The sequence below is a fragment of the Salmo trutta genome, chromosome 29, assembly GCF_901001165.1.
Source record: "Salmo trutta chromosome 29, fSalTru1.1, whole genome shotgun sequence".
NCBI classification, from domain to species: Eukaryota; Metazoa; Chordata; class Actinopteri; order Salmoniformes; family Salmonidae; genus Salmo; species Salmo trutta.
The window spans coordinates 42796391-42808878 of record NC_042985.1 but is presented as its reverse complement, the minus strand read 5'-3'; the positions used below and the strand labels follow the sequence as shown (position 1 = coordinate 42808878).

Genomic DNA, 12488 nt, shown 5'->3' with positions numbered 1-12488 from the left:
TATGAACAAAGTCATCGACATAAAGGGCAACATAAAAGGTCTACATCTGGTGCTTTGCAAAAGGCTCCATAAGAAGCCATTCTACATAGTTTTATTTGCTAATGAATGATTTCTGTAGGCCTTATAAAGCACGAAGGCTGATTTGGCCTAATTTAAATTTGGTCAGTGAGGGAGAGCCGAAGCCAAAGGATTTACTTCGCCCAAAATCTGTCCGTGTGAGATGAGCACTTTTTTATGTGTGGAGGTCTATGAGAAAGTGTTGAATTACATGAGGCTTATTTGATCAAATAGTTCTGTAATGTTTAGGCTGTTACAAATGTACTGATTATAAGTGGACGCACGTCGCATTTCAGCAACTTTGAGAAAAACAACTTAATTGTGCCTGTTGTTGACACGCGTACCTGCCATCTCATTGGCTAGAATGGTCCCACCTGATCTTGCCTGCCTTCAATCATTGAAGACATATAATCCCATTGTTGTGTGGTCATTGGGCTATTTTGTCAACATAATAGATATTCTTTGATTTGGTTCATTAAGAAATACTAGTGGCCATGACAATTCAAACGTGAGTTGTTTTTGGGGTTTGGTTTGATGGGTTTCTTGTGTGTGTTCGCAGGTGGGAAAATTTATCCAAATAATTTTGCCAATTAGCGTAGACAAGCTGGTGTGTGACCATGGCAAAGTTGTTGGTTTGACTTTGGCTATCTCCAAGGGTAGTTAGGCACTATCAATAAATTACAATTTAAATGAGACAATATTTCATGTTGAATTCTTTTTAGTTTTCTCATGAAAACTTTTTATATTTGTATATTCATTTCTACAATTTATAGTTAGTTTGAGGTTTTTAAGTCATTTAAATATGGAGCTATTAGAATTTTAACGTCTAATTTACCTATGGTCCCGAACTAATCCCATCGGGATATCCAAAGACAACCCAAATGTACCACAGGCATTACGATTGGGTCGTGTGCAGCTGCACCCCGAATTGGTAATTACCTGTGTGCTACCAGCTGTGGGCATGTGGGCAGGATTGAAACAAATCCAACCCAGAGAGGAAGAGGCGAAGCCAGAGGCTCAACTTGGCCCAAAATCTGTCGTCTCCTGCAGGTGCCGTTTTTGCGCCCACCAAACGAGGAGTTTTTGTTTGAAGTTCAATGAGTGTTGAATTTGGTAAACAAAAAATGTGAAGTTTTGTAATGCTTAGGTTGTTACGAGTGTACTGATTGATATATAATTATGAAAACGTTACGTCCTGGCAACTGAACAAACAACTTTATATCGTTGTGCCTGTGGGTCACAAGCGTATCAGCCCTCTCCTTGACTAGAATGGTCCCACCTGATCTCCCGACTGCCTTCCATCTTCAAGGACTTGTATTTCCATTGTTAGAGTGAGCACTTGACCAGCTGGTCAATATAATAGATCATTTGTGGCCATTCTTAATTTACGTTGTGGTGCAGTCACAACCACAAGTCTCACAGACGAGACTGACTTTATGACCAAAATTGACCTCTTTACAATTTGTAGTCAATTTTGACGGTAGAATAAACGTTTCAGACTCATATCAATGCCACAAGTTCGTTTTTAGGGGCAGTTGCTCTTCAAGCCTTAAAAAGTTACACTTCGTTTAAAGTTGAAGTGCTGTCTTTATTTGGCCTGGTAATTTCTAAAGATGTATGGAGTGTAGTTGGCATAATATCCCATTACAGTAAATAACTCCAGTCCCTAAGAGTATTTCTAAAAACACATCCTACGGTATAGCAGAGGGAGCACCCCCCTATCCACATCGATGGGACAGCAGTGGAGAAGGTGGAAAGTTTTAAGTTACTCGGCGTACACATCACGGACAAACTGAAATGGTCCACCGACACACACAGTGTGGTGATGAAGGCGCAACAGCACCTCTTCAACCTCAGGAAGCTGAAGAAATTTGGCTTGTCACCTAAAACCCTCACAAACTTTAACAGATGCACAATTGAGAGCATCCTGTTGGGCTGTATCACCGCCTGGTACGGCAACTGCACCGCCCACAACCGGAAGGGCTCTCCAGAGGGTGGTGCGGTCTGCACAACGCATCACCGGGGGCAAACTACCTGCCCTCCAGGACACCTACAGCACCCGATGTCACAGGAAGGCCAAAAATATAATCAAGGACAACAACCACCCGAGCCACTGCCTGTTCATCCCGCTACCATCCAGAAGGCGAGGTCAGTACAGGTGCATCAAAGCTGGGACCGAGAGACTGAAAAACAGATTTATCTCAAGGACATCAGACTGTTAAACAGCCATCACTAACACAGGCTAATGCCTACATACAGACTTGAAATCATTGGCCACTTTAATAAACGGACCACTTGTCACTTTAATAATGTTTACAAATCTTGCATTACTCATCTCATATGTATATACTGTATTTTATATCATCTATTGTGTTGCCTATCCCGCTCTGTCATGGCTCATCCATATATTTATATATTCTTATTCCATTCCTTTAATAGATTTGTGTGTATTAGGTAGTTGTGGAATTGTTAGATTACTTGTTAGATATTGCTGCACTGTCAGAACTAGAAGCACAAGCATTTCGCTACACTCGCAGTAGCATCTGCTAACCATGTGAATGTGACCAATAAAATTTGATTTGATTTATATCCATTGTATCTGTCATGTCAATGGCTGCTACTCTACCACTCTGACACCGCCCACATGTTTGATGTTAAGTGCCTCTATTAATCACTTCTTTTCGTTTTTTTTAGGTTTGATACTCAAGGATTTACAGATGGATTCTAGGGCACCAACCCAAATTCCACATTAACAAATGATAGAACAATGTAATTGAATATTGCGAGATGGGTTGATGAGCTCAATCTGCTGACCTGCGGGTGCAGGAGTGTGATAACTTACACATGTAATCGCATGTTGAACATGTCTTAACACCGCCCGCACACACCGCCTGAGTGTGTTCCCATGCGTTCCGTCTGGTGGTGGTGGGTGGTGAATGGCTTGTGTTGTCATCTGGGCTGACAGAGTGCAGACGCTCACAGCTCATCCGTCTGGTGGCTGAAGTGAAGGGCTGAATTCCTCCTGGCTCTTTATCTGGCTGGTGAGGAGCAGGGCCCAGGGCCTGCTGGAGACTGCTGTCTGTAAAACCTGGCCCAGCTGATAGTGACGTATGGCTTGTTTAGACACTCGCCCTCCTCCCCCGATTGAACTCCCCCGTACTTATGAGGACAGACCATCAGCAACAGCTTACACAGATGACATAAAGACACACTATCAGCATGTTTACCAAGTCACTCACTCCAGGCCCGGGCCCATGTGATTTATGCTCGTTTGAGCCGTGGTGGCTAACTCCGGGCCTGGAAACACTTTTCTGGGCTTTGATTGCTACCTTTGGCATTACGCATGGGGCCTAACCTGACAATGATAAGTATCTCTGGCATGACTTGTGTGACTGGTGTTCACTCTGCATAATGTGAACAGACTATTTGTCATGTTGCAGCTAATGGGAGAACCTGGGTGGAATTAACTGTAATTTGTCAGACATGTGAATATGGATCACCAAGCCCCATGCCATAATGAAATCTCCCTTAGACCATGTTTTACACTGGGAGAGTTTCCATTAAGTGGTGTTAATCAGATAAGTAGAAATTAATCAGGTCATTAAGATTACAGTTAGACCATGTGGCCATGATCGTACAGTACAGTGCTATGACCAGTAAGGTCAGGTGAGGATGATGTGTTAGTGGGGTTTCCCACCCTCTTTCACTTCTGGCTGTTATGTTCCACACTTAAATTGATCCCATTGGATCACAGAATGTGCATGGTGTATGCTCTCTGACATACATAACTGTACAGTAAACTCAATAAAACTGGGGGGGGGGAATCCTGCGCTCTGACACGTTTGTTAAGTTAGTAAACGGTGGTTGTAATTGAACAAGGTCAAGAGAGAACTTTCATTTCTCAGACTTTTTCCCTACATTAGGTTTCCAATTAACCACTTTTTTAGAAGTTAGAAAAACCCCGGCTTGATCACTAATTGCTTTTGAAAGTGTGACCCTTGTCTGTTTAATATTTTCCCGAGCAGGAAATTCCATGAAACGCAAACCATTACAGTCCAAAACCCCAGGGCCACTTTCACATGTAGCCTTTCAAAATAATAATTTTTGTGTGATCATTTGTTTAGCCTGAGTGAAGCTGCATTTCACAGGTCCTAGTTCCCATGGCAAAGTATGGTGATTGATGTATGAAATCTTAACTGTATTTGTTTTACAAATTTGTCAAAATCCCGTGAGAATCATTTGTTTAAATCACTCTAAAAGCTGGCAACTTTGTTTCTAGTGCTGTAACGTCAAACTGCGATAGTTGCTAAGCATGTGCAGAAAGGTGGTTAAATATGTTTTTTCTATTTGAGTTCAAGGTAGTGTTATAATTGTTATAACCTTCAAATGTATGTGGTGTGTGCACGGGAGAGCAAGTAAGATTATTACTGGAAAATGGAAACAGCTGGCAAAATATGGCCATTATATGACTAATCCAAACACACTATGACAATACAGGTGATGTGAAGCTCTAAAGTGTCCCACCAGTGGGTGAAGATAAGATGTTTTGTTAAAGTTGACTGCAAGCACACTTAAAGGTCCAATGCAGATGTTTTTATCTCAATATTAAATCATTTCTGGGTAACAATTAAGAACCTTAAGGTAATAGTTTGAATTAAAATGTTGAAAAAGAAACAAAAATAGCTTCTTGGCAAAGATAAATAACTCAAGCAATACTTTTTCTAGGACTGTCTGGGAGTTGTCTGTGGGGGGAGGGGAAAACTGGAACTCTTATTGGTCTATTTACTAATTTACCACCTGGTGATGTCAAAACTCCATCCCACCACTTCAGGCAGTCTTTTTAAAAAGCTCTTATTATATACACTACCGTTCAAAAGTTTGGGGTCACTTAGAAATGTCCTTGTTTTTCAAAGAAAAGCTCATTTTTTTATCCATTTAAATAACATCAATTTGATTAGAAGTACAGTGTAGACATTGTTAATGTTGTAAATGACTATTGTAGCTGGAAACGGCAGATTATTTTATGGAATATCTACATAGGCGTACAGAGGCCCATTATCAGCAACCATCACTCCTGTGTTCCAATGGCACGTTGTGTTAGCTAATCCATGTTTATCATTTTAAAAGGCTAATTGATCATTAGAAAACCATTTTGCAATTATGTTAGCACAGCTGAAACTGTTGTGTTGATTAAAGAAGCAATAAAACTGGCCTTTAGGCTAGTTGAGTATCAGGAGCATCAGCATTTGTAGGTTCGATTACAGGCTCAAAATGGCTAGAAACAAATAACTTTCTTCTGAAACTTGTCAGTCTGTTCTTGTTCTGAGAAATTAAGGCTATTCCATGCAAGAAATTGCCAAGAATGTGAAGATCTCGTACATCGCTGAGTGTGTACTGCTCTCTTCACAGAACAGTGCTAACTGTCTCTAACCAGAATAGAAAGAGGAGTGGGAGGCCCAGTTGCACAACTGAGTAAGAGGACAAGTACATTTAGAGTGTCTAGTTTGAGAAACAGACCCCTCACAAGTCCTCAACTGGCAGCTTCATTAAATAGTACCCGCAAAACACCAGTCTCAACGTCGACAGTGAAGAGGCGACTCCGGGATGCTGGCCTTCTAGGCAGAGTTGCAAAGAAAAGGCAATATCTCAGACTGGCCAATAAAAAGAAAAGATTAAGATGGGCAAAAGAACACAGACAGTGGACAGAGGAACTCTGCCTAGAAGGCCAGTATCCCGGAGTCGCCTCTTCACTGTTGACGTTGAGACTGGTGTTTTGCGGGTACTGTTTAATGAAGCTGCCAGTTGAGGACTTGTGAGGCGTCTTTCTCAAACTAGACACTCTAATGTACTTTTCCTCTTGCTAGGTTGTGCACCGGGGCCTCCCATTCCTCTTTCTATTCTGGTTAGAGCCATAATTGCAAAAGGGTTTTCTAATGATCAATTAACCTTTTAAAATGATAAACTTGGATTAGCTAACACAACGTGCCATTGGAACACAGGAGTGATGGTTGCTGATAATGGGCCTCTGTTACATCTATGTAGATATTCCATAAAAAATCTGCTGTTTCCAGCTACAATAGTCACTTACAACATTAACAATGTCTACACTGTATTTCGGATCGATTTGATGTTATTTTAATGGACACATTTTTTTTGCTTTTCTTTCAAAAACAAGGACATTTCTAAGTGACCCCAAACTTTTGAACGGTAGTGTATATACATAAAACACAGGAAAATCCCATTTTTGACTGCACTAACAAAGATAATGGCATTTTGATTCCACTTAGTTGAACACAAAATAATTCCCAATTTAGAACATTAATCCTCAACTCTAATGTGTTATTGGAATATGGGTCCAGACTGCTCAGGAACTCAAGTCCCATCCTGTCCCAAATATAGCCACCAGACAGTGTTTACCAGCACTAAACCAAGTGAGGAGTTTATAATGCCTTAAAAGACCTGCATATAGATGTCAATTCCTAACTTTGTCTATCCTCACCAAATAAGATTGGGCAAGTTGAGCCAAAATAAGCATTGCAAATCATTTACATGTTCTGTTTGAGTGGCATGGACAACATGGGAAATGAAAGCAGTTTTACCCTGACTCAGTCATATGAAAGGCTCTCTTTAACAGCAGCACAGGTCTCAGAGCAGCAACACCCACACATTGCTGAAGGGGGAAAAGACTTGTGGATAGGTTTATTGAAAAAGCTGCTTTGAATTCTGTTTTTACTTGACGATTTCAGCCAGGGGTTGAGAAAAAAAAAGGGCCATGCTTGAAAGGTGTATGGATGGCCTAATAAATCAGGGGCGGTGTGAGCAAGCGGAGTTCATGTTCTCCGGGTCAGATCCATAACCTCTCGACAGCTGCCCGCGCACTAGAACCAACGGCGCTGTGGGACGTGACCTTACAGACACACAACGCAGGGGCCACGGGCAGGGAGCACACCCCGCGGACACACTGATACATCACCGCCTGCTAAGATGAATCTGAGAAAACGCTTTACCGCTATGTCCAACACACACACAAACACACACAGACTCTCTTTGTAAAGAACAAACATCAAGTGACAGGAAAATCATGGTTGAAAAAACAGAGCATTTCAGACTTTCTGGTTTGTGATGGCTAGAAGTGATGGATCGTGTTTTCAGAGATCTTTGCCATTTTTCAAAAACCATGTTAAAAAATCTAATTCAATGTTATTTGTTTTAGTTAGAATAGTATAGCACATTGTCCTCCATAAAATATCACAGGCATTTTTTTAAAGTACTAAAATAATACTACTAATTCTTAGGGCAACTGTAGGGATATTGCATTGTTCGAGGTTCCATACCTTTACGTCTATAAACTGATTATACCTGTGATAGGCGATAAGTGTAATGTTAACACATTACAAAATATAATGATTGTGATTTGATATACAAATGACAAACATTCACAAAAGTAAAACAGATTAAGAAGCAATGAATTAATCCATCAATAGAATTATTGATAATATTCAAAACTGGGTCACTGTTTTAATTTCTACAGAGGAATGGTTTGAGCCCTTTTTTATAAAACAAAAAAAAGGAAGGGATGAAATCATGCAAACAAGAGTTCAAATGTTGAAAAGTCAGAGATTAACACACTTTGTAGAAGTCTTTCTCATATACCAGGGATCCCCAACTGGCTGGCTGCGGGCGATTTTATTTGACCCCCAAGTTCTGACATAAAAGACTAAAAACACCAGCAAATCAACTCTGTGATTTTAATTTTAGGAATCTGTTCCAAAGTATTCCCCACACATAATAGATAGATATGTGATCGTATACAAACGTAAGCAAGGTTTGAAATTATTGTTTTAGCTAAATATTATCTGTTTGGGCTTCTTGCGGTCAATTTGCAGTCTACAAATCATTTGTAATTATGTTCCGCCCCCTGACCATCCGCTCAAGAAAAAAACAAATCGGCCCGTGGCTGAATCTAGTTGATGATCCCTGTCATATACAGATGATTATCATACACGTTTCTTCTTTTAATCTGATTGAAATTGCTTTGCTTATTTCAACTCAAATCATTAGGTCCATAATAATACAGCAATAAACCAGTTTGATTTGATAAGATTTGCATCAACATGTCTGATGACTTGGTCTCAAAGTGAATCCATTCCTAATGCTCTAATTTCAGGCTCAAACCTCTTTGGGCTTTGGCGTGATTTTCCTCACCTGTAAGAAGTGTATCGTTATGAGACTATGTACATCCAAGATGAAATAGAACTTACATTGCGTAGTAATACCAACAAAACAATAACAATGTAAAAAAAAAAATGCAGCACATTTCAAATCATAATGTAGTTTGCCCTTGAATCTTAAAATTAATGCCACCATTAAACAGGTATAGGAAAGCTTACAATTGTGCCTGTGACAAATAGATATCACCAGATATAACTTCTACATTGAGATTAAGGACAAACCAGATGTTATTTGACTGATTTCCAACCTGGATCTAAAACAAATGCTTGCCCTGAAATACAGTAGTTTCTTAATAGATGCCATGAAAACCCATCTTCCTTTTCTGGACAAAATGTCTATTTTAATCTGTGAACTATCAGTTTTACATTTAATAACAAGAATCTGAAGATGTATAGTATTTTTTTTTTTACACAAAATTAATATTCAAATAGTCTCCATTCTTATATTTAGGAGCATCAGATTGAACTGAAACAATTAAATAGTCATTATTAAAAGTGCCCGAAGCATGACATGAGAGCAATAGAAGATAAATATAATTTAGTTTTCACAATTCATACTGTGGATAGTTTCTTATTTTTGTGGTGGAAACACAGTCCCCTCCTAAATCATGCTTCATGGTGCAATTTAAGAGAAATTGTGCATTCTCAGTAGAGGCATGTTCTACCCTCACAGTTCCCCCCAACATTCCTTTCCCTTTGGTATTAGGATACAAAGAATAAGACAACTGAGATATAAAGCTACATACAGTGGACATTTTTGGTATTTTTTGCTGTCCCAGTTTCAGGTCTTCTTTGAGAACCATAACTCCCCAGTCATAAATAAATAATTGTTTCTCCTCCCTTCAACATCCCCACTCCCCCAACATTCCCCTCCCCCATCTTCCCCCTCCTGGTCCCTTTTCTGTGCCAAGATCAATAACTCTTAACATCTTACTTATTTTATTACTGCTTTTGGTTTTCTGGGGCTGATTGAGAGTTTCTCAGAGGAAATCTTTGGTTTTGTTTAAGTGTCCGTGACATTTAATCATGATTTTCCTTGCAGTTTAATTCCGGCCAGTCAATCAGCTAATCCACCTCGATTGATTCGCTGCTCTCGCCGCTGATGGGCTTGCACTCGTTGGGCATCCGCTGGTGTCTGCTGAGCTGGGTGGCCTGCGTGAAGCTCCTGTCGCACCTCTCGCACCTGAACACACAACACAAAACGACTCAGAGAGGCCAGCCGTACATGCCACCTCATCACTCGACATCCTAATGGCAACTGACACTCCAAAGTGGCTGGGAATCTGACTGGGCCAGAGGGCTGTAATTGGAGCCTAGTCCTCTGGCCTTGATGCCGATGATGGGCGAAGGCCCCAATGCCTCCCAACATTGGGCCCTGTCAATAATCTCAGAGGAGGGGGCCCCCCCTCGAGGGGCCTGTCTAGATAAGGCGCGCATCATTGTCACATCCAGTAGATAGAGAACAAAAAGAGATTTTCGGTAGGCCGGCTATCAAAGAGAGCCTCTCCTGAAGTATTGTGCTTAGCAGCCCAGAAAGAAGGGACCGCGTGCTGCTAATGCACTTGGCTTGGGGGCTTGGTGTCTAGAGTAGTAATTCTGTAAGGACAGCTTCTTATAGCATTCTGTTCTACTAACTGTGTCTAATCATTAGTTACATCATAGCAATTTGTGAGAATTACCCCTTTCAGTAAACTAGATCCTTCTATCAAGTTTTCCAGATTATGTGACAAGTATGCACCCGTTTCTGTCAATCTGCTAACAGTAAAAAGCGGTAGATATGTGGTAATGTCCTCTTAGTTTTACTGAATTTGCTGTTTGTGCCTAAGGTAAAAGTAGAGCCAGTGAAAGAGCCAAAGTTGCAGACTGCACGGAATTCGTTTAGTGACGTTTTGCAGTAGAAAACACGTGAGCATTCCTGACTAACAGAAAATGCCAGCTTTAATCTATCAAGCATATCAGCTCAATGAAAATAACTCAGCCCCTATTGATTAGCTAAAGATTACTGTGGTGTATTCATTAATGTCTTTGTGTGCCTCTTCCTCTCTGGAGCATTTGAAGTGCTGATGACACATTTGTGTATCACTGATTGCTTATTAGAAGGCTGATTCGTTACTTGATTGGCCGGCCTCAAATCAGTCACCTTTTCACACCACCATTCCTGGCTACATGGTGACAATCTGGTGGGATTTATTATCTACATTGATGAGAGGACAGTAGCCGCTGTAAATTCAATTTCATCCCAGTTTCGTCCCATTTTCAAGCTTGCAAAAAACTATGGATCCATGCACTGATATACAGATAACTGCCAGAAATAAAGTAAACACTTGAGTAAATGAGGGATAAAAAGTATATTGAAAGCAGGTGCTTCCACACAGGTGTGGTACCTGAGTTAATTAAGCAATTAACATCCCATCATGCTTCGGGTCATGCATAAAAATGCAATTTTTTTTGGCTACCATTGCTAGAAGAGATCTCAGTGACTTTGAACATAGGGGGTTTAAAGTGTGTGTGTGTGTGTGTGTGTGTGTGTGTGTGTGTGTGTGTGTGTGTGTGTGTGTGTGTGTGTGTGTGTGTGTGTGTGTGTGTGTGCGTGCGTGCGCGCGAGAGAGCGTGAGTGTGAGTGTGCGTGTCAGTCAGTCACCAGATCTCAACCCAATTGAACACTTATGGGAGATTCTGGAGCGCCGCCTGAGACGGTGTTTTCCACCAACATCAACAAAACACCAAATGATGGAATTTTTTGGTGGAAGAATGGTGTTGCATCCCTCCAATAGAGTTCCAGACACTTGTAGAATCTACACAAAGGCGCATTGAAGCTGTTCTGGTGATTCGTGGTGGCCCAACGCCCTATTAAGACACTATGTTGGGGTTTCTGTTATTTTGTCAGTTACCTGTATCTATAACATGAAAATTCAATATAGTTGGATATGCTCATACAATGTCAATATTGCTGTCCTGGCAATCATGTAAATGTTGATACTTATATCAAGCAGTCCTACTGTACTCACTGGTAGAAATGGTTCTTACTTTGTTATTGTGTAAGAGCAGAATACAGTATGAAATCATGACCTACTTATCTCACTTCATTTAATAGAGTTAATTGCACAGTAATAATGCATTTACAATGTCTTATTATAGGACCGGGTAATATAATGTGACTGTATTAAAGCTAATGTTGGCACAATCGGGTGTGCTTTACAGTGACCGTTCCAATAGCCTTTATGATTTTGAGTCAACAAGGTCACATGCATATAACGTCCATTAGATTAACAGAAATCTATTAGCCTGTGTGAGCCTTTAACTTGCTCAATTATTTACATAAATCTCCAACCGCATCAATCAGACAGGCAGAGATATGGGGAAGCATCTGGCATGCCAGAGCCCAGTTAACACAGAACATTTTTCATAAATGTCCCTGAAGGTTCTCCTTTGGTTATTTAAAACAATAACCTTCTTACAACATCCAGGAAACGTCCTCCCCCCCAAAAATGTTTTATAAAAAGTTCCCAGAACTTTCTGGGAACCAAAATGGGTTAGCTGGGAAGGATTTCGCTATGTTGCCTATGGCAGAACAATACCTATGCTTTGTGATATACACTACCGGTCAAAAGTTTTAGAACACCTACTTATTCAAGGGTTTTTCTTTATTTTTATTATTTTCTACATTGTAGAATAATAGTGAAGATATCCCAACTATGAAATTACACACATGGAATCATGTAGTAACCGCAAAAGTGTTAAACAAATCAAAATACATTTTATATTCTTCAAAATAGCCACCTTTTCCCTTGATGACTGCTTTACACACTCTTGGCATTCTCTCAACCAGCTTGATGAATGCTTTTCTATCAGTCTTGAAGGAGTTCCCACATATGCTGAGCACTTGTTGGCTGCTTTCCTCCACTCTGCGGTCCGACTCATCCCAAACCATCTCAATTTGGTTGAGGTTGGGGGATTGTGGAGGCCAAGTCGACTGATGCAGCACTCCATCTCTCTCCTTCTTGGTGAAATAGCCCTTACACAGCCTGGAGATGTGTTGGGTCATTGTCCTGTTGAAAAACAAATGATAAACCCACTAAGCCCAAACCAGATGGGATGACGTATCGCTGCAGAATGCTATGGTAGCCATGCTGGCTAAGTGTGCCTTGAATTCTAAATAAATCACAGACTGTCACCAGCAAAGCACCCCGACACCATAAC

The 12488-nt window shown here is 40.6% G+C and overlaps 1 protein-coding gene across 2 annotated transcripts in view; it reads right to left on the bottom strand.

Moving 5' to 3' along the window:
* Positions 1 to 9042: 9042 nt before the first annotated feature.
* prdm6 (PR domain containing 6) overlaps positions 9043 to 12488 on the bottom strand; it is a 62960-nt gene continuing 59514 nt past the window's right edge. The window contains exon 8 of one of the 2 annotated variants that reach the window (XM_029722245.1): positions 9043 to 9471. In XM_029722245.1, coding sequence (XP_029578105.1) covers positions 9354 to 9471 — 118 coding nt within the window. In that variant the 3' untranslated portion in view covers positions 9043 to 9353. The remainder of the gene's footprint in view (positions 9472 to 12488) is intronic. The other variant, XM_029722246.1, reaches the window with a different exon arrangement.